Source organism: Penicillium pulvis, assembly GCF_028828015.1.
Source record: "Penicillium pulvis strain IBT 33274 chromosome Unknown contig_1_segment0_segment0, whole genome shotgun sequence".
Classification (NCBI taxonomy): domain Eukaryota; kingdom Fungi; phylum Ascomycota; class Eurotiomycetes; order Eurotiales; family Aspergillaceae; genus Penicillium; species Penicillium pulvis.
The window spans coordinates 2,934,039-2,953,558 of NW_026643074.1; the positions used below are offsets into that span (position 1 = coordinate 2,934,039).

Sequence of the window (19,520 nt, forward strand, 5' to 3'; positions counted from 1 at the left end):
GAGTTTTACAGCGCTCTCAGAGATCCCGGGTATGCTCCAACTGGCACAGACTGAGATAGGGAGAGGTACCCCGGCCCTCTATCCATATGCATAATAGTGCTTACCCGGATATAAGAACTCCAAACTTAGCCTCGGCCAAAATGAAGACCCACCACAACGATGGACCCGTGGGGTGCAACCATTAATGATTGGTTTTATGTCCGGACGAATGAAACAAGCCTCTCAATTCTTGTTGCTGCGTCAATCTGACAGTTCATTCAACCAGCTTGAAACCCAAACATTCCACATATCGCCAAATTTACTCGCAGGTCTTCGACGCACCTAAAAGAAGCTTCAAAATGGCTCAGAACAGCGTCAATTCGACACAACCGTCTCCTTTCATCTTGGTGGATGGTGTCCCCAACGTGCGCGATGTTGGAGGTCATGCATGCCATCCTCCCACAGTGCCTTCCGTGACCCAGAACACGAACGAGTCCTCAATCACAGAGTGGCGCATTCGATCAGGCCTCCTATTCCGTGCCGCACAGCCGTCTCAAATCACCCCACCTGGAGTGGAGACACTGACCAACAAACTTCATGTTGAAGCTGTGTTCGATTTTCGCTCAAATCAAGAGATCGAGCTCCTTGTCACCCGTTCTCCTGACTCCCTTCTCGACATCCCAGGTACGACTCGCTACGCGGTCCCGGTCTTTCCAAAGAGAGACTCCTCTCCGGGTGCACTAGCACAACGATATGGAATCACCGGGGAAGGCGTAAACGAAGAAGCCATATACAAAGGCTTTTCCCAAGCCTACGAAGGTATTGCACGCAGCGCAGCGGAAACGAATAGTTTCCGCTCGATTATGCTTCATATCCTGAACAATCCAGACACTCCGATCCTGTTCCATTGCACAGCGGGGAAAGATCGGACCGGTGTATTTGCTGCATTGCTTCTCAAGCTATGTGGAGTGGCAGATGAAGTCATTGTAGCTGATTATGCACTTACAAAGGAGGGTTTGGGAGCCTGGGGAGAATATTTGGTTAAGCGAATTTTGGAGAAAGGCGAGGTTTCGACTCGTGAACAGGCGGAAGCTCTCATGGGCAGTCATCCTGGGTGTATGAGAGCGTTTTTGAATGAGGTCGTGGAGACTAAGTTTGGAGGCGCGCGAAAATACTTTGTTGAGCTCTGTGGGCTGCAGGAGGAGGAACTTGATCGGATTATCACTATTGTTACCGTTCCGGCTACAACTGCGGAATAGATAGAAACGTTCTAATTGTTATATTGATGACTAGACTCTAGCAGGCGTCTCTTTTACCTGTAAATTGCATGTTTTATGCTCTATAGAAAACATTACCTTCGAATAGTCGACGCGCAGTCCGCACGACTGCAACATGCTTCACATCAATATTCCCATTTCCATCCAGGCCCAAAACTGTTTCAGCCTGTATCACGCCAGCAGGGTGTCTAATCCCGACAGGTACAGCATTTGCAATCTTCCGACCCTCTATCTCCATTCCATGTTTGGGAATTTTATCCATCAGTACTTCATTGGCCAAGTGCCATGCAACTGTGCCGTGGATAGCCATCGCGGCACCTATACAAACCGCACCTGTAAGCTGCAGACTGGCATGCGGCTTCCCCATGGTGAATGACAGCACGTCTAGATCGGAACTTTCATCGGCAGGTGCAGATAAGAACGCGATTTTTGGCGTGCCTCGAACGGCACTTGCTTTCTCTATATCCGCAGCTAATCCGAAACGCACGGCACCCTCTCTTCGAATATCCTCCGCCACGGAAATGAACTCTGTGTCCGTTGCATTTGGCCACTGGGGGCGCCCTTCGATCTTCAGAGAGCGGGAATCGACAAGGACAAATGGGTTTGCCGCATCGACAAGACTCACGCTCACTTGGAATACACCCACGGTCCATGATTGGACTGTCAATGTCTCCTGTTTTGCGCCGCTTGGGAACATTTTTCCTGTCATGCTACCACCTGGGTTGAGAAATGCTACCTTGATGGGACTTGAGGTTCCCTCCACACCGGGGATGCGACAGGCTCCATCCTCTCTGAAGAGACCCCCAGATGTCTGGATTGTTTCCACCAGAGTTTGTCCAGTATTGGTGTTGAAAATACGGACGTCGATCTAGAAGGCGAATTAGCCGAGATGGTATTTGAATTCTATCGGGCTACTAACTTCAGTCTGACCTGGCTTTGCCTTGACAAGTCCTTCATCCAAAGCAAATGGGGCTACACCAGACGCGATATTCCCACAGTTGCCAGTCATGTCCACGATTGCCTGATCGGGAGCAACCTGGACGAAGGTATACTCGACATCGATATTGTCTCGATTGGACTTCGCAACCACTGCCACTTTGGAAGTAGTCGAGGTAGCGCCACCCACACCGTCAATTTGCTTGCCATTCCCATTCGACGACCCCATTGCTGATAGGAGAATGGGTGCCCATCGGTCTACTGACTCAGGAAGGTCTTTTCGGTGAATGAAGAGGCCCTTTGAAGTCCCCGAGCGCATCCATACTGCAGGCAGAGAGTGCCTAGTTGGAATTGGGACATATGATTTTAGTGGGAAGAAATTCGGCGCCGCGTAGGTGCCCGCGATGGAAAGTGTTGCTGCTGTTGCCATGATGTTTCTCTAGTAGAGTGTAATTGTTCTTCGTTGTAGAACGCAATTTAAGACCAGCGCCGCAACCGAGGCTATATATGATGATGGATTTCAGTCTTGCAGTTCAAATTCCAAGTTTCCGCTCTCCGTTTATCCATTGCGCTCTATACATTAAACGGGTGGAACTTTGCCGTTCCGCGGCAACTCAGCTTCCATGGATGAAAAAGTCCACGGCAAGCATCTCGCTAACCTCGCCACCACGTTTCTTTGTCGGTTGAGAAATACGGGGTCCCCAGATTCAATGCGGGGTGCGTCCTGGCATGCTGGACATAAAACGTTGATCGCAGCATGCAACAGAAAAAGCAATAGGAGTTTTCCGAAAACTCTTAAGCAAAGTCCAACACACCATAACAACATGACAAGGCCAGCCCAGGTGGCATCAATGGATGCTCCTCAGCATAATGCACGTGTTTATATTCTTTCAATAGTCACCTCTATGGGTGCATTCCTTTTTGGATATGACTTAGCGTTCATCGGCACTGCAATCGACTTGGCACCATTCCAAAGGTATGTTGATAGCACAATCAGCCACGTTCGTGAGCTAAGTTCTTCAAGGGATTTCGGACTAGATGGCGCATCCGAGTCAGTTCAGAATGCCTTTTCAGCAAATATTGTATCACTCCTACAAGCTGGTTGTTTCTTCGGTGCTTTAGCAGCAGCACCTGTTGGAGATAAACTAGGCCGTCGACTAGCCCTAGCCATTGGTGCCGTTGCTTTCATTGTGGGGTCTATTATGCAAACAGTATCCGCCGGAAACAAAGACATTATGTTTGTGGGCAGAGTCATTGGTGGCGTGGTAAGTATGTCCCCGGAAAAAATGCTTGTTCGGCGTTGCTAACCCGTTTCCAGGGTGTCGGCTTCGCCAGCATGTTGGTACCTTTATACACAGCCGAGTGCGCACCACCCCAAATTCGAGGTCGACTCGTTGGTGTCTACGAGATTGGTGTGCAACTCGGTACCTGCTTGGGATTCTGGATAAACTTCGGCGTTGATCGCAACATGGCACCAACATCTGCACAGTGGATGACACCATTTGCATTGCAACTTATCCCGGGTGGACTCCTTCTAATTGGATTAATATTTATGTCTGAATCTCCTCGGTGGATAGCAAAGACCCATGGGAGAGCCCGAGCAATCGAAACGCTTTCGAAGTTGCGTGGGCTCCCTGATGACCATCCAGCTGTTCAGGAAGAGGTATCCGATATCTTGGATCAACTTGAGATCGAGCTTTCGGATAGTCTTGGAAATACCCGCGCTGCATGGAAAGAGCTTATGGAGCCTGGACTCCGGAACCGTGTCTTCCTTGGTGTGATGATTATGATCTTCTTCCAGATGTGTGGATCAAATGCCATCAACTATTATTCACCTCGGATCTTCAAGTCGATTGGCTTGCAGGGGACTGAAGCGACGCTGGTATCAACAGGCATTTATGGTATAGTCCGGTTGGTAGCTGTCTTCATTGCGATGTTCTTCATTGTCGACCGCTTTGGAAGAAAGTCGATGTTGATCTATGGAAGTATCATGATCGTAAGTCTCCGATTCTCTTGATCTTCTGACAGAAGCTTACATGATCAGGCAATTTCAATGTGGCTCATTGGAGCATTCGTCAAAGTCCAAAGCTCGACTGTTACCTCAGACGGATCCCTCAGCGGAACTTCCTACGCAGCGGCAGTTTTCATCTTCGTCTTCGCTGTATCCTTCTGCTTCAGCTGGGCCGGTGTCCCTTGGGTAATCTGCTCTGAAATTTATCCCTTGCGCGTGCGTGGTTTGTGCATGAGTATCTGTGTCGCAACACACTGGCTATTCAATTTCGTCATTGCGAGAAGCACACCATACATGATCTCGAATATCGGGCTTGGAACATACTTTGTGTTTGCTGCTTGTACTACCTTGGCTGTGCCATTTGTCTGGTTCATGATTCCGGAAACAAAGGGCATGAAATTGGAGGAGGTGGATGCTCTCTTCGAAGGGCGGGGGCTTATCCCAAGGATGAGGCTGGACCCAAATGTGGATGAAGGAATTGACGAGAAGGCTGTCATTGAGCAGGTTGAAAGCGTCTAGCATTCATGAATTTATGTTGAATTGGAAATGATTAGCGTTTGGCTCAAGATCATCAGATTCTGGAAGTAAAAATTTATGAGCTTTGGCTACATACGAATGGTGTTTTTCTAGGTTCATATCCATGATTGGGTCGTGAAGCGAGTTTGGTATGTCTTTGAACTGTCGCGTAGTGAGGTCAGCCTAGGAGACTAACTGGATGGTGTCATCAATCTAGCTCTGGGAAATGGAAGGTTCATGCAACCACTTAGATTCTGAAACACCCCTTTGAAATTAAGTGATATTATTGTACAAAGCTCATCGTGACAATCATTGCCTATTTATACAGTATGCTATCTTGCACAGATCCATTAAACCCAAACAACATATCATCATCGAACTGGGCATCAAAATATGCGTCGTTGTACCCTGGGACGATGGAGGGAGTGAAAACACCTGGCGTTCCAAGCTGGACTGTAGGACCAGGCAGAGCATTATAGCTAGACTCGTCAAACATGTGTCCTTCACCTGGTCTTGCCTGTTGCCGAATAAAGCTCTGTATAATCATGTCCATATCCAACTCCGATGCCTCTGTCTCTGGAGGCGTCATTTGACTCGGTGATGCAGCTGGTATAAGATCCCCGTCGTCGACAACAGCCCCATTTCCCAAATCCCCCGTTTGCCCATTGTCATCATGGCATGGCCGGGCCTCGCGTTCCTGGTGAGGGGTACTCAGATCAACTCCCATGCGATCCATTAAATGCACAATCACATTCTTTGCCCGGCGGACAGCCCAGTTCGTCCCTTGGTTCTTCTGGAATATATCAAGGCATGTCCGAAGATTCGAGTGCGCTCTACTTCCATCTTTCCTTTGGGCTGCAACTCTAACGTAGATTGTTGCAGCGACATATGTCGCGTATGAAATCAGATATGGGGCACGTCTGATAGAGAATGCGTGGTCGTAAGCTTGGAGGATGTGGATTATTCGATTCGCTGCTGTCGTGCAGGTAGTGAAGGAACTGACGGCAACTGAGAGGTCGGTTGTATGGAGATGCCCTTCGGCCACAAATGGTCGGTGTAGAAGGATAAGAAGCACATTGTAAAGTGCCAAAAGAGAGAGGACATGAGGTGGCGGTGTAACTTGTGTTGTGGGATTACCGAACCGTAAATGCTCCGGCAGCGCATCATGCCATCCCTTGAGTTGCTCATCCAAGGCATTCAATGTAGTAATCAGTTCCTGGGATGATCGATTTGAACTTCTCTCCGAGTATACTTTGTTCAAGATACCGTTCAGGATCAGTGATAGTTTGCAAAGCTCGGTAAAAGTTGAAACACTGTATGCTGGGGAGCCCGGGTATGACTGCACATCTGAATAAGCAAAAGGCTGCCAGTGTTCGAGCTCCTCGTATTGGTCCAAGAATGTTATCGACACTTTCGTATCGAAGTCCTGTAGGCTTGCAGGGCGACCCTGGTATAGAGATTGAATCTTATCAACAATAAAGGCCCCCCAAAATACTCGACGGCGTATCTCTATGTCTTCATCAGAAAGGCGGCGCATGTTGCTCAGCATTGTAGCATCAACGTGCATGCCCAGATCGATGATCATTCTGAACGCTGCACCGGCATAGAGCCACGCAGCACTGCGCTCGTCCCCCAATGCAAACAGGGAGCTGGTCATCACCAGCAGGGCCTGGATCGTGGTGATTTCACTTCGATCCAAAGCACCGCCAAGCAACTCTTTCACTCGCAGACGAAATTTCCATCCGGCTGTTCTCACATCATCGGGATCTCGGCGAACTTCGGGACGGTTGCTGAATTTTGACGCGCCAAAGTAGATTGCGTTCAACAAGAGCTTCGAGAAGCATGGCCCACCGGTGGCCATGTCCCGCATAAAAGCTGGACGATATGTGATTAAGAATGAATGGTGTTGCCGGTTCCAATGTAGATTTAGGAGATGCATTCCCAGCTCAGGATCTACTCCATCAAAGTCAAGTTTCCCTTGCCGCATGTTCAATGCTTCTAATTGCCCTATGCGATGATTAGATCATGAAAACTCTCTGAAAGGCATGCATCTTACGTTGATATGCAGCTTCCCCCATCAACTGTTTGCGAATATGTTCTACCGGTACTTGTGGATCTGTCGACCGGGAATGGCCATGTCGATCAGTCGGTGCATCATCAAATAAAGTACTCGTAAGCCCATGGTAGCTTGAGTCGCCATTTGGTGAGATGAAGATCCGCGAGACAGCCGAATGAGACCAATCTGTATTTGGCACTGTGTTCGATGTCTCCGAAGTTTGTTGTGTCTGTTGTTGCGACTGCGATGGACTGCCTGCCGTGGTGTCACCCCCATCCTCCGAGTTAGTATCAACGCGTCCGAGTTGCCGTCGGAGCTGTTCATTTTCTGCCTCCAGTCGTGATAAGTGAGCTTTTGTCGGCCTTCAACAGTCAGCGGGGAGTTATTCGTAGATTAACGATGATGATGTACCTTGGCTTCTCAGGCCGGGGTACGTAGGCGCAGTTCTGTGCATACGTCTTGCAGCTAGAACATGTCGGTCTCTCGTTATCACAGCGGAACTGTACTATATTAGCCCACGGATCATTACCCCCGTCGCAATTGACTTACCTTCCTACGTCGGCAAAACACACAGGCCTTAGCGGCTCTTCGCGGCTTAGACGGAGAGTTTCTGTCCATGACTATCCCAAATGGCGACAAGTCAAAAAATCTCCACGGCTGAGGCGAATACGGGAGACGGAAGACGGAACATGGTTGTCCGCGGCAAGTCACATCCCGCTCCCCGCATTCCCCACAAATCAGAGGGTCTATAAGTCGGGTTTCCCCGGGCCAATCCCCGACCCCTAATCGATACAGCTGATTCACTCACATCATGGCTCTTGTCGCTAAATCGGAAGAAACCGAGATAAAGAAGCCTCAACGGGTAATGCTGATTCATGCAATGTTATTCCGCTTCCTTTGCTGACCTAGTCCAGGTCAAGACGCCCCAATGGGTCTCCCTTGTGTCCGGCGGAGTTGCGGGCGGAGTGGAAGCCGCCATCACGGTCAGTACCTATTTCACAACCCTGTTGTGCTGTAATTAATTCCTTGCAGTATCCATTCGAATACTCAAAGACTCGTGTTCAATTGCTGGACAATAGCGCTATCCGGACATCTAATCCACTGCGGCTCATCTTCCAGGTTGCGAAGCAAGAAGGTGTCGGTGCTTTATATACCGGATGCACGACTCTCATTGTTGTAAGTACTGGCTGTTCTCTCAATCCTGACTTTATATTGATCAAAACGTACAGGGGACCACGGCGAAAGCTGCTGTCCGATTTGTGTCATACGATACAATCCGCAATTCCCTAGCAGATGAGCGTGGCGTTCTCTCACCTGGTCGGGGTATGCTGGCTGGAATGACTGCAGGTGCAGTAGAAAGTGTACTAGCAGTGACGCCCACAGAGAGGATCAAAACTGCCCTGTAAGTATTCCCTGTCACGGATCCTTGGAATAATTTCGTGCTGACTGATCCTCGTGCAGAATCGATGACGCGAAGGGAGCTCGTCAATTCAAATCCAGTTTCCACGCAACAAAGTTATTGGTTCAAAGACATGGTATCACAGAGCTTTATCGAGGTCTTGTATCCACAATGATGAAGCAGTCGGCCACCTCGGCGGTGCGTATGGGGACGTACAATATGCTGAAGGAGACCATCAAGGCCAAAGGAATCAAAACGAACATGTTCACGACATTCGGCATCGGCGCCGTAGCTGGTGTTGTTACGGTTTATGCGACACAGCCGTTTGACACTATCAAGACACGAGCACAGGGTGTCCAGGGCGCCGGCATTATGGAGGCCTCCAGGAGTGTGATCAAAGACTATGGAATCCGGGGATTCTGGAAAGGCAGTTCGATGCGACTGGGTCGTCTCCTTTTGAGTGGCGGAATCGTGTTCTCTGTCTATGAAGAGGTGTCGGCAATTTTGTCGCCCGGATCACATAGATGATTGTAGATGATATATTATAGACCGCATGAAATATGAAGCCATAGTTTGCCTCAGGTGTCAATAAGCAGCTCGCGTAGCTCAGTTGGTAGAGCGCGGCACTAGTAATGCCGAGGTCTTCAGTTCAAATCTGGACGTGAGCAGTTTCTTTTTGTTTTCCAAGGATCATGCAAGTTATTTTTTTTCTTTATGCCGCAGGTTCAAATCCTGCTGTCGTCAAATTGCTCGAATACATTAGCATGGAATACTAGCAAATCGTGTTTTGATACGAGCCTATCGTAGGGCTCTGCCGCCTTCGTCCACCGCACGCCAGCCAATACAATAACAACAAGGCAGACATGGAGAAAGAACTAGCTAATATCATTTCAAGAGCCATTTCATAAGCTTCTAAGAACAGCAAAATCTTTGTCAATGTATATGAACCTTAAGATAACTCAACAAAAGAATGAGTGGTCGACATAAGAAAACGCATCTAAAATCTAGCACTTAATCACGCATCAACCGACATCCGAGCCAAGATCTTTCGAATCGCAATGTTCTCGCCTAATCCCTGTTTCTCCAGGTCCTCGATCATCTCCAAAGCCTGAATCTTCAGGCTAGAAACAAAATCTCTAGTGTACTCAAACGTATTGGTACTTTCCATATATGCAACCGCATACCGCTTGAGATCTTCATCCTGGGGCTTTTGTTTCAGGACATTGATCAACTGGCGATTCGCCGGGTTAGACCGAATGCTGTGAATAATAGGGAAAGAGAATTTCCCCTCAGTGAGATCTTCACAGAGTCCCTTCTTCTGCAAATAGCTGGACGACTTGAGATTCAAGTAGTCATCGCAAATCTGGAAGATGATGCCAAAAAGTCGGACTAGTGGTACAAGATCCACCTTCACAGTACTACCAATCTGCAGCAACTCAATAGCGAGACAAAAGAGTGCCCCAGTCTTGTTGCTGACCATGTCCAGATACTCCTCTTCCGTGGGACAGATTAGTGAATCGCGCCAAAAGACATCCATGCCCTGGCCGCGATGAAGGTGAATCAGGGCGTCGACATATATCTCAATTGCCTGTGGGCTGTTCAGTTTCTGGATCTCGCGCAGTGCAAGGAAGTAAACGTAGTTCCCGGAATTGAAGGTTTGTGCGGCGCCAAAGATGCTATGCGCAACGGGCTGGCCGCGTCGCAGCTGGGAATTATCTTCAATATCATCGACGAGGAGTGATGCTGTGTGTAGCATAGAGATGACCTTTTCGACGATCTCCAATTGTTTGGGCGGGACTTGGAGCCAGATGTTGAAAGCCTGGATGAACGCGGATCTCAAGTTCTTCCCTGGTAGTGTTTCAAGATACTCAAATGGCCCCAGCAAAATTTGTTCTTGTTCGTCGGTCCATTCTGGTCGGCGATCAAGGCTTGAGGCGCATTTGGTACGAACCGGTTCCGTTCCTGTATTTTCTTTATGGTCGTCTCCGTTTAGTTGATGGTCTTGGATTATGGCAGGGGTTGACATATTGTCAGCAGAACCTCTCATAGATTCGATGTCATTCACTTCAAGCTGATTCTTCTCAAATTCGTTGGCCTTGGACCTGTTTGCTTGAATGCCGTTTTCTTCGTGGCCATTGGTTGCTGGCACAAGCGTGGGCGTTTCAATCCCATTCGTTTCTGGGTAATCTGGATTGAAACTGTTTGTTTCCATACCATTTGTTGCGAGATCATGTACCGCGATGCCATTTGCCTCGATCCCGTTGGCTTTGACTCCATTCTCTTCAGTGTGGTACACCTCGGAGCCATTTACTCCGTTGCTTTGAATTGTTTGAGTCTCGGGATGATGATCATTTACCCCGTTGGTAATAATACTCTTGGGCTCGAACAATTCCTCTTGGACCAAATCCACTGCGCCTTTCAGTGCAGCCAATGTGTATGCCTGTGACAGCATTTCAGATTCATAGGTGACTTTCTCCACCCAGAGACGTTCAGAGCCCACCACAGTGTCTGAGCGAAGAACTGAGCAACCATCCCGGATCGCCGTTTGAGTTTGGAGATAAGGTACGTCGGGAAACTGAAATGGCATCGCGTATGTGAGAATAAGTACCGCATATGCTGTCTCCTCCTTGGAGCTTCTGATGCCCCATGTACCGGTGTGATTCTGCTGGTGTAGGACCGAAACCGCCATGTCATGTAGCAGGGCGGTGAGCTCTTGCTCAAGTAGCTCTTTCAGTGACAATAGTTGCGAGCTGTGCCATAGTTCATGCAGACGGACAATCGCCTGAGTCATGAGCATCCAAGAGTATATTGGAGAAAGGTTCTATCATTCAGTCAATAAATCATCGATTGTCATTAGGGGAGATATTTATACCCATTTATCGCGGACTTTCAATTCAGATTCCCGAAAGTGCGAGTGGAGAAAACGGGTCGCCTTCTCAATCTGGGGTGCATACTGGGAAGGATTGTTTGTGTGAAGCAATGCCAGTAAAACGTTACAATTAGCCGAAAAACTTGGGTCGCGCTCATGAGGATACGTTTTGAAGTGATGCTCCGTTTCAAATGCTTTCAGCATTGCATCAGGCGATACTTGCTGCTGGAGCAAGCTGAGCACGAGGATGGTCTTCGCTGTGTCATCTGCATCAGCACAGACATGAGGCACGAATCCCATTATGCCTTCATTCGCGACAAGGGTATTATGTAGCAGAAGACGCGCTTTCTGAACAGACAGTATTGACTCCTCTTCCAAGTCAAAACCGGCCTTGAGAAGAGTTGAGAGTGTCCAGGTAAGCTCGAAGATAGTGGATGGGAAAGCACTTGGAACGCCTCCAGATCCCTTTCCAGACGCATTTTGGATGACGTGGTGAAGGTATTCCTCACACTCGTCATCCCACTCGGAGGCATGCATGAGTACGGCGGCAGTGGATGATGGCGATGCCATGAAAGATCCATTGACCTTATTATGACGCACTCGGTCAAAATCAATCAACCCGATGAATGCCTCCAATGAATGCAAGGCAGTTGTTTGAATTGGTGCATATAGGAACTCAGGTTTGAACCGTGCCAGTTTCTGGTCGCGGATTTCAAAGAGTCGATCACGTCCAGAGAAGGAAAACTTAATGCCTTCTGCCTCCAGGTAGCCAAGCAACGCGGGAACGAGAATTTCAAACCCAACATGTAGCGTGGCATCAACATCCCATGCTTGGAGAAGTGCTTGCAATGATCGGGTGCCCCCGTTGATGCGCTCTTCGAGACTGTCCTCGGAGACTGTGTTGCTCTGTAGAGGTGCATTGGAATGTCGCTTTAGTGATAACAATGACGCTGCGGTGTTAAGAATTCCGTCAATCTGTGAGGCGTACGTGACCCAACTCCCATTCTCGAGTTGGGCGTTCAAGATATACACAAAGCACTCGGGGAACAACCACGTCTTTTCTTCACCAACGGACTTCTGTATCATTGACACCCATGCGGTATCATAAATAGCGGGGCTCATAAAGCCCAATCCGTGTGAGTCTTCGATGTGCTCGGTCAGTCGGTTGACCAACGCCGTCGCTGAATGATGCAACAATGTAGACTCCATGCTTCCGGGTTTCTATTTGGACCACCGATCTATATGTTCGAAGATCTCGAAACTTCTAGCAGCAGTAATTGGAGTCTCCGCTATTTAAATCATGTCGTAAGATTTCTACTCATTAACATAATATCCCCCGCACCACCATGAGCACTCTCGTCGTCACAACTTGTTCAAGGCTGACACCCACCCTTCATCGGGCGCCTGTCATCGGTTTCATTTCGGTACTTTTCCAGCCTCCTGGTAGTCCATACAGCTCGTTGTGGGCCTGCTAATCAAGTAAACTTTCCGCTAGCAAGGTCCGATATTTGACCGCATCTATGGGAAATTTAGTGATTGCAACTGATGCGGTGGGCTTACCGGCTTACCCCTCAGGAAGGAATATAATCGGCATTTGAACTTGGATGGCTAAGCCTAATTCAACGGAATGCCGTAAATACGAGTAAGCTGATGGGTTGGAGTAACTCCGTGCAAATCTCGCCAAGTCAATGTGGAGGCAAATAGAGAGCCTCCCCTCCAGCGCTGTATTCGTATGTCACATCGCTCGGCCTTGATACAATATAATACGATAGCATGTAATATTACATACGCGCCGTCTTTAGGTATCATACATCCCAATCATCTCGATGCTACATGGGCACTCTTCACGCTTCATCCGACTGGCTGAATAGGGTAAGATCGACAGCTGTACTCCATGCATCTGGCAACATGAAGCTTGACAACGAAAGGCCAAGGCTTCCAGGTCCACTTATATCTTGATTTCTGACATCGGCTGTGGAATTACTTGGCGATTGGACAAACCAGTACGAATGTGCGATACCAATTCCCAGAAAACCAGGCCATACGATGAATTTCTGTTGGTCTCAGCTGAGTTCATCAGTGAGGGGTAGGGGTTTGGGCCTCCAGATGTCTCCTGCAGAAGGATCAATCCGTTGGACGATTGGTCTTATTCCCGAGCAGCTATTGTTAGCAAGGAACCTTGGGGAAACCTAAGCGCCACTGGAATAACCCTGCGGAACAGATTGGATTTGTGTCCGGGTAGATGTCCACTGTCCTTCCTTGAAGTTCGAACTATATACTTCTACCGAAAGATGACACCAGGGCCGTCACAAACAGTATAACCCATTTACCATGGCAATCTCCCAAATATTCAATTTATCTTTCTCCCAGGCGGCCCTGTTATTGCTATGCGTGGTATGTTATGTTGAGCTTGGCCTTCTTTGTGAGACGTCAAATGCTGAACTCAAATTCAGATCTTTACCTATGTGGTTGGAACTTGCATTTACCGGATCTATTTCCATCCGCTGTCTAGGTATCCTGGTCCAAAACTGGCAGCTGCAACACGTTTGTGGTGGACATGGCACCAGCTGCGCGGTAAATTTCCGTTGACCGTGCATGAACTTCATCTCCAGTATGGGGAAATTGTCCGAATTGCACCCTCCGAGCTCTCCTTTACGGGAGCTGATGCCTGGAAAGAGATCTATGGATTCCGCACTGGTTTGCCTGAGAATCGTAAGGATCCAGGCGAGAATACGGATGCTGATAAAAGGCATCCAACCATCATTAATGCCGATCGCAAGACTCACGGTGATTTGCGCAAGTTACTGTCCAATGCTTTCTCAGATAAGGTGTTGAAAGGTCAAGAGCCTGTACTACTGCACTATATTGATCTCCTTGTCGATCGGTTGCATGAAGTGGTGGACAAGAATGAGCCGGTCGACATTGTGAAATGGTTCAACGTGGGTCTGTTGGTAAATTATGTGAAGGCATTGCTAACGTGAATAGTATGTGACTTTTGACATTATTGGCCACCTGGCCTTCTATGAGCCTTTTGACTGTCTCAAAAATACGGAATATCATCCGTGGATGTCCATGATCTTCAACGCCATCATGTACGTGCACTACATCCGTACCTTCCAGCGGTTCATTGACGTCCGCTCAATCATCCTGGCGATCATGCCAAAACGGATCGTCGAGCGACGTAAATGGCACATCGGCCTCGTCGCAGAGAAGGTCAAGCGTCGCAAAACCCAACATCCCGATTACATCGACTTCATGAGCCACCTAATTCAAGCCGAAGAGAAAGGCCAGCTGAAGGCGCCTGACCTCGTGGCCAATGCCAACCTTATGGTTATTGCTGGCAGCGAAACAACAGCGACTATACTTTCCGGGACAGTCTACTATCTGTGCACACACCCGGCTGTTATGCAGAAGCTAATCGAGGAGGTCCGCACTTCTTTTGCTGCCAGTGACGAGATCAACATTGCGCGTATCAGCAAACTCAAATATATCAATGCGGTCATTGATGAATCCTTCCGTCTCTATCCCCCAGCTGCAGGAAGTCATCCTCGTATCACGCCGCCCGAGGGGGCTTACATTATGGGCCAGTGGTTGCCGGGTAATGTATGTTTCAGCATCCCTCCCTATGTCATCACGTCTGACATGCGAACCATAGACATCAATGGGTATGGCCCAATACGCTGTGTTCCGTTCTCCTGCAAACTTCAAAGATCCCGAGCTCTACCTCCCTGAGCGGTGGCTGGATACCGAAGGAGCTTATGCTCATGATAAGCGTGACGCTCTTCAGCCCTTCTCTTTCGGGCCCCGAAACTGCATCGGCAGAAAGTATGAGCCCACTCTTGGCCTGTTTATTTCACTGGAGAATTACATGCTGACATTGTTTCTACCCCTCTAGTTTGGCCAATATTGAGTTGAGATTAATTCTCGCGAAGATGCTTTGGCATTTCAACATAGAGCTGGAACCAGAATGCCATAATTGGCCTAAGGATCAATATATTTACACGTCGTGGGAAAAGATCCCTCTGAAAGTCCGAATTACCACACGGGAATGAGAAGTGGGGAGGTGGAGTGCTTCCATAGTTGTCTCCATGGCTCGGTAGGTCATGATCTTGGCAGTATAAAGAGTCCTGAGAATCAAGAAGCACTAAGCATTCTGGTCGCAATTTTTATGAGATTCCAAGTTGATCGCTCAATACACAAAGAATAATAATTGTCTTACTTCAGATCATAATTGCTAAGAATGACGTTTCATCAATATCCACTAGATACGAATACGGCGGTCAATGTCCCAAAATGCTCCCAACCTGTTACCCAGTCATGTGGACTCCGCACGATGTAACAGAACACCGCTATCGCGTGTCATGCATGCAGAATTAAGTTTCGGGGATTCCTGCAGAAGGATCAACGCCCGAAGTCAGATAAAATGAGGTGCATTTGGCAGGAGGGGAATTCAGTGCACACTACTAATGGTGGTGTGGATCGTGGTCCAATTGCGGGTGGTATTATAAGTACCTGTATATGTACTGTAATACACGGTGGAAGTCAAAGTAAGACAAGTGCCATACGGCTGACGGGCAGGTCCGCAGTGGAGCCCGTATACTACGTCTTAGCTCCATGCGGGGTGTCGAATCTCCAAGTGCTTTTCCTCCAGAGCAATGGTAAGCATCAAGGAGAAAGAGAACTTTAGAACCAGAAGCTTCGATTTTTTGTTGACCAGCTTCTGTCATGTCCGCTGTGAATGTGGCCGCCATCGGCTGCATTTTGCAAACCGCGATTCTTTGCAAACTGTATCCCTCTCAATCGACGGTGGCAATTTTTGCCTCATCTGCAGTTCTTAGTAGTTTCATTCTTCTCAGTTGGGAGCTGTATCTATGGCCTATCTGGTTCAGTCCTCTGCGCAACTTGCCTGAGCCACCGGTACGTAACCCCGTTACTGCGTGGGAAACAATCGGACGCCAGAATCGCTGATGAACAATAGGGCGGACACCCACTCCACGGTCATGTGAAGCTCGTCCCGAATGAGCGATCCGGAATGCCTTTGCAAGAATGGATCAATGAGGTACCCAACAATGGGCTTATTCGATATCGCATGCGGTTTAACAAGGAGGAGGTCCTTGTGGTCAGCCCGAAGGGGCTGTCTGAGGTGTTGGTTCAGAAAAGTTATGAGTTCGCTAAGCCGTATAGACTGCGAAAGGGATTAGGCAGAATTCTCGGTGTTGGCTTGATTATTGCTGAGGGAGAGGAACACAAGGTATGCATGCTCGTTCAAGGTGAAATTATTGGATACCTGATGCGCATCAATAGAGACAACGCAAGCTCCTAATGCCTGCCTTTTCCCACCGACACATCAAAGACCTCTACCCCATCTTCTGGGACAAGTCAGTCGCACTTGCCCTCGAAATTGAAGCGAACATCAAGCAAACCACGGACCAATCAAGCGAAGTCTTCGACGTGGCGGACCGGCTGGCACGAGCTACCCTGGATATTCTTGGCGCCGCTGGGCTTGGGGAAGAATTTGACACGCTTCATAACCCGGACAATGAGATATGTCGAGCCTATCGGAATGTTTTCGAACAGGCACCCCCTAAAGGCGTTGTAGCCATTGGGCTATACCTGTTGCGCAAGGCTATTACCGGAGCGTTGAATCTGGAGCAAAATGACAGCATCTCTGTAGCTACTAAGACCCTGACTGGCGTAGCACGTCAATTGATTGGCCGGAAGAGAGATATCAGCATTGAAAAACCGGAAGGTGATGGCAAAGATATAATCTCTGTTGCGCTAGCGTCGGGGGCCTTCACGGATTCAATGCTGGAGAACCACCTCTTGACCTTCCTGGCAGCTGGACACGAAACCACGGCGACGTCAATGACCTGGGCTTTATACGCATTATGCTTATATCCGGACATCCAAGAGCGACTGCGCGAGGAGGTGCGCTCAAAACTGCCGCGCATTTTGAATGATGGCCCCGTGGTGCCTATGACGGCCGACTTGTTGGATAGCCTGCCATATCTGCATGCTGTGTGCAACGAGGTCTTCCGTGTTTATCCCCCAGCCGGGATGACTAGACGGGTGGCAGTCAATAACACATCTATCCTGGGCCAGTTTATCCCCGCCGGTACGGAGATCGTAATCTCCCCACGTGCGCTGAATGTGTCGCGAGAATTGTGGGGCGACGATGCGGCTATCTTCAACCCTGAGCGATGGCTCGGACCGAACCGAGCCAATACTGGTGGGGGACAGACCAATTTTTCCTTCATGACTTTTCTTCATGGTTCGTGAGATGTAACTGTTTCTATCTTGACCCACTTGCTAATCAAGTTTAGGCCCGCGGTCTTGCATAGGGCAAGCTTTCGCTCGTGGTGAGTTTGCCAGTCTACTTGCGGCGCTGGTGGGTTCTTTTGAGATGTCCCTAGCTCAGGATCCAGAGGTCATCATCGAGTCTGGGCTGACCTCTCGACCCAAGGGAGGATTGCTTGTACGGTTCCGTCCTGTGTGACTTGGGCTTTTCATCTCTAGCCAATCATAGACGAGATACAAATATAATAACGTAGAAAGTTTTCAATTCCACAAGACAGTGACAGGCTATATACACTCATGTATGTCCAGCCAAAAAACATATTTGTCTATATTTCGTCCATTGGCTGATGTGGGGACAGATCCGACATAACATCCTTCCCAAAATCCTGCAATCCCACCCGAATCCAATCAGGCAGCGCCCGTGTCGGTGGTGAGATATAAGCCAAAGAGGGCGTCATTAGATTTTGTGCCCGTCCACTCCAAAGTATCTCCGCAACCAGTGAGCCGACATCATCGGGACGCAAAAGCGTGACAGAGGCGGGTGTCCGTATACCACGAAACATCTTGGTCTGTACAGCCGAGGGTGACACGCAGGACATTCTTACAGCAGGTGCCTTATATACATGACGCAGCTCGGTTTGGAGACCCTCGTATAAGGCCAATGTGGCGGCTTTGGTAGCAGCGTAGTCTACCACGCCGGCCGTGGCTAGATGGCCTGCCTGCGAGGCCATTATTAGGAAGTGGCCATGGTTATGTGTGACCATCGAGGGGAGAAATATCTGTGCTGTCCAGATAAGAGCGAGGTTGTTGACCGCGAATGTTCTAAACTGGGTCAATTCGGACCTTAATGGTTTTGGCGTCTGAGGTCTTACAGTTCAATGTCGCGTGGAGTAGCGTGAAGCAAGGGCTTTCCGCGACAGATGCCTGCACAGGCTACTACGCAGGTTGGATCACCGAGCTCCCTGGATTGTGTAAGTTTCTTCATCAAAGAGAATGGGGGAGGGACCAAACTCGCACCGACGAAGAGTCTCGGCGACAAGTTCCACCTCGGATCTGTTAGTCAAATCGCATCGATAGTAGTGTACGTTTTTTGCTAGATCAGAAACTTAGCAAAATCACCCATAGATCTCGAGATTCCTAGAAAGCAGATTCTCACGAGCAACGTAAGTTAGAGGCCGGATGTCGAGCACAATCACAGACGTTCCACGTCCAGCCAGCTTTTGTACTGTCGCTGCACCAATTCCATCTGACCCTCCTGTTACTAGCACGATCTCTTTTTGCCAATCAAAAGAAGCTTGGACGCCATTGTTTAAAGCTTGACGGCTGAGATATCGGTTAACCTGGTAGGCTGCCCATAACAGACCCAAGGGAACGACTTTCCAAAGACCTGACTGCCGGATCTGGACGGCGAGATTCCTCAAGTCTGCGATCATGGTGAGTCAAGTGAGAATATTATTCGCTTGTAGTAAGACTAGCGGTAGAGATGTATTATATGTAAGAAGTGGGTACATGTATGTACTGTAACCCCGCAAAGATAAATACACATACAAGAGCATACGTCGTACCAATGAGGCCGGAACCCCTTGATTCCCAAAGATACGTGAGGGCTTTGCAGTGGATCCGTCAGACATGGCTACAATCTAACTAAAGGTCTGGTTCTGGCTTTTTGTGGCGGGTTTTCCTTGTTTCCCCCCCTCGTCGGGCACTGGGACCCCGCAGGAGTAGCTTCTGAAGGATTGAGGGGCATCGACATCTTCGTGCCCACTAAGAGAGTTGTATCTATTCCCAACGCCGTAAAACATAACAAAGCCCGATGATTGGTCTTGTCGTACGGAGTTATCATAATTTAGTTCCAGGTGAGGATAATAGTAGCCAACTTTGGCGCCAAGTTTATAAAATGAAGATTGGAACTGTAGGAGTTCGAAGCAAAATTCAAAAAGGATGATAATGATGTGAAAAGCATTCTGCTTGCCTCTCAATATATTTAAAGATAGATGCCTTCAGCTCACATACCTAAAGAGGGCTCGAATTAGAATACACCTGGGCATGAACAGAACGGAGTACTCGACATGTTTGTGGTCATATATGCCGATTTTGCGCGTCGGTAGGACAGATTTCAACCGAGACTAAAGCGATACGATGAATGAATAATAAAAAGAAATGAGAACCAGGTAGAAACA

The 19,520-nt window shown here is 48.6% G+C and overlaps 9 protein-coding genes across 9 annotated transcripts; 5 read left to right on the top strand and 4 right to left on the bottom strand.

Annotated features, from left to right (window-relative positions):
* Positions 1-338: 338 nt before the first annotated feature.
* On the top strand, positions 339-1,238 carry N7503_004048 (tyrosine-protein phosphatase; the record flags this gene model as incomplete). Its single annotated transcript, XM_057063595.1, has 1 exon — positions 339-1,238. The coding sequence occupies one exon, from the start codon at positions 339-341 to the stop codon at positions 1,236-1,238; it is 900 nt and encodes a 299-aa protein (XP_056924510.1).
* A 73-nt stretch (positions 1,239-1,311) lies between these two features.
* On the bottom strand, positions 1,312-2,622 carry N7503_004049 (uncharacterized protein; the record flags this gene model as incomplete). Its single annotated transcript, XM_057063596.1, has 2 exons — positions 1,312-2,124; positions 2,176-2,622. 2 exons carry the CDS (start codon positions 2,620-2,622, stop codon positions 1,312-1,314), a joined length of 1,260 nt encoding a protein of 419 aa, XP_056924511.1.
* Positions 2,623-3,016: 394 nt separating this feature from the next.
* N7503_004050 (sugar porter family MFS transporter) lies at positions 3,017-4,722 on the top strand (the record flags this gene model as incomplete). The annotated part of the gene is made up of 4 exons (XM_057063597.1): positions 3,017-3,168; positions 3,217-3,457; positions 3,511-4,188; positions 4,237-4,722. The coding sequence occupies 4 exons, from the start codon at positions 3,017-3,019 to the stop codon at positions 4,720-4,722; spliced, it is 1,557 nt and encodes a 518-aa protein (XP_056924512.1).
* Positions 4,723-5,035: 313 nt separating this feature from the next.
* On the bottom strand, positions 5,036-7,393 carry N7503_004051 (uncharacterized protein; the record flags this gene model as incomplete). The annotated part of the gene is made up of 4 exons (XM_057063598.1): positions 5,036-6,726; positions 6,776-7,137; positions 7,187-7,275; positions 7,325-7,393. The coding sequence occupies 4 exons, from the start codon at positions 7,391-7,393 to the stop codon at positions 5,036-5,038; spliced, it is 2,211 nt and encodes a 736-aa protein (XP_056924513.1).
* A 193-nt stretch (positions 7,394-7,586) lies between these two features.
* Positions 7,587-8,702, top strand: N7503_004052 (Mitochondrial carrier protein; the record flags this gene model as incomplete). The annotated part of the gene is made up of 5 exons (XM_057063599.1): positions 7,587-7,637; positions 7,690-7,758; positions 7,808-7,951; positions 8,005-8,177; positions 8,237-8,702. 5 exons carry the CDS (start codon positions 7,587-7,589, stop codon positions 8,700-8,702), a joined length of 903 nt encoding a protein of 300 aa, XP_056924514.1.
* A 487-nt stretch (positions 8,703-9,189) lies between these two features.
* Positions 9,190-12,252, bottom strand: N7503_004053 (Phyllocladan-16-alpha-ol synthase; the record flags this gene model as incomplete). The annotated part of the gene is made up of 2 exons (XM_057063600.1): positions 9,190-10,995; positions 11,047-12,252. 2 exons carry the CDS (start codon positions 12,250-12,252, stop codon positions 9,190-9,192), a joined length of 3,012 nt encoding a protein of 1,003 aa, XP_056924515.1.
* Positions 12,253-13,374: 1,122 nt separating this feature from the next.
* Positions 13,375-14,938, top strand: N7503_004054 (cytochrome P450; the record flags this gene model as incomplete). The annotated part of the gene is made up of 4 exons (XM_057063601.1): positions 13,375-13,437; positions 13,497-13,982; positions 14,029-14,646; positions 14,699-14,938. The coding sequence occupies 4 exons, from the start codon at positions 13,375-13,377 to the stop codon at positions 14,936-14,938; spliced, it is 1,407 nt and encodes a 468-aa protein (XP_056924516.1).
* An 830-nt stretch (positions 14,939-15,768) lies between these two features.
* N7503_004055 (cytochrome P450) lies at positions 15,769-17,539 on the top strand (the record flags this gene model as incomplete). Its single annotated transcript, XM_057063602.1, has 4 exons — positions 15,769-15,960; positions 16,022-16,294; positions 16,348-17,314; positions 17,367-17,539. The coding sequence occupies 4 exons, from the start codon at positions 15,769-15,771 to the stop codon at positions 17,537-17,539; spliced, it is 1,605 nt and encodes a 534-aa protein (XP_056924517.1).
* Positions 17,540-17,666: 127 nt separating this feature from the next.
* On the bottom strand, positions 17,667-18,773 carry N7503_004056 (uncharacterized protein; the record flags this gene model as incomplete). Its single annotated transcript, XM_057063603.1, has 4 exons — positions 17,667-18,162; positions 18,213-18,302; positions 18,358-18,433; positions 18,497-18,773. 4 exons carry the CDS (start codon positions 18,771-18,773, stop codon positions 17,667-17,669), a joined length of 939 nt encoding a protein of 312 aa, XP_056924518.1.
* Positions 18,774-19,520: the final 747 nt, after the last annotated feature.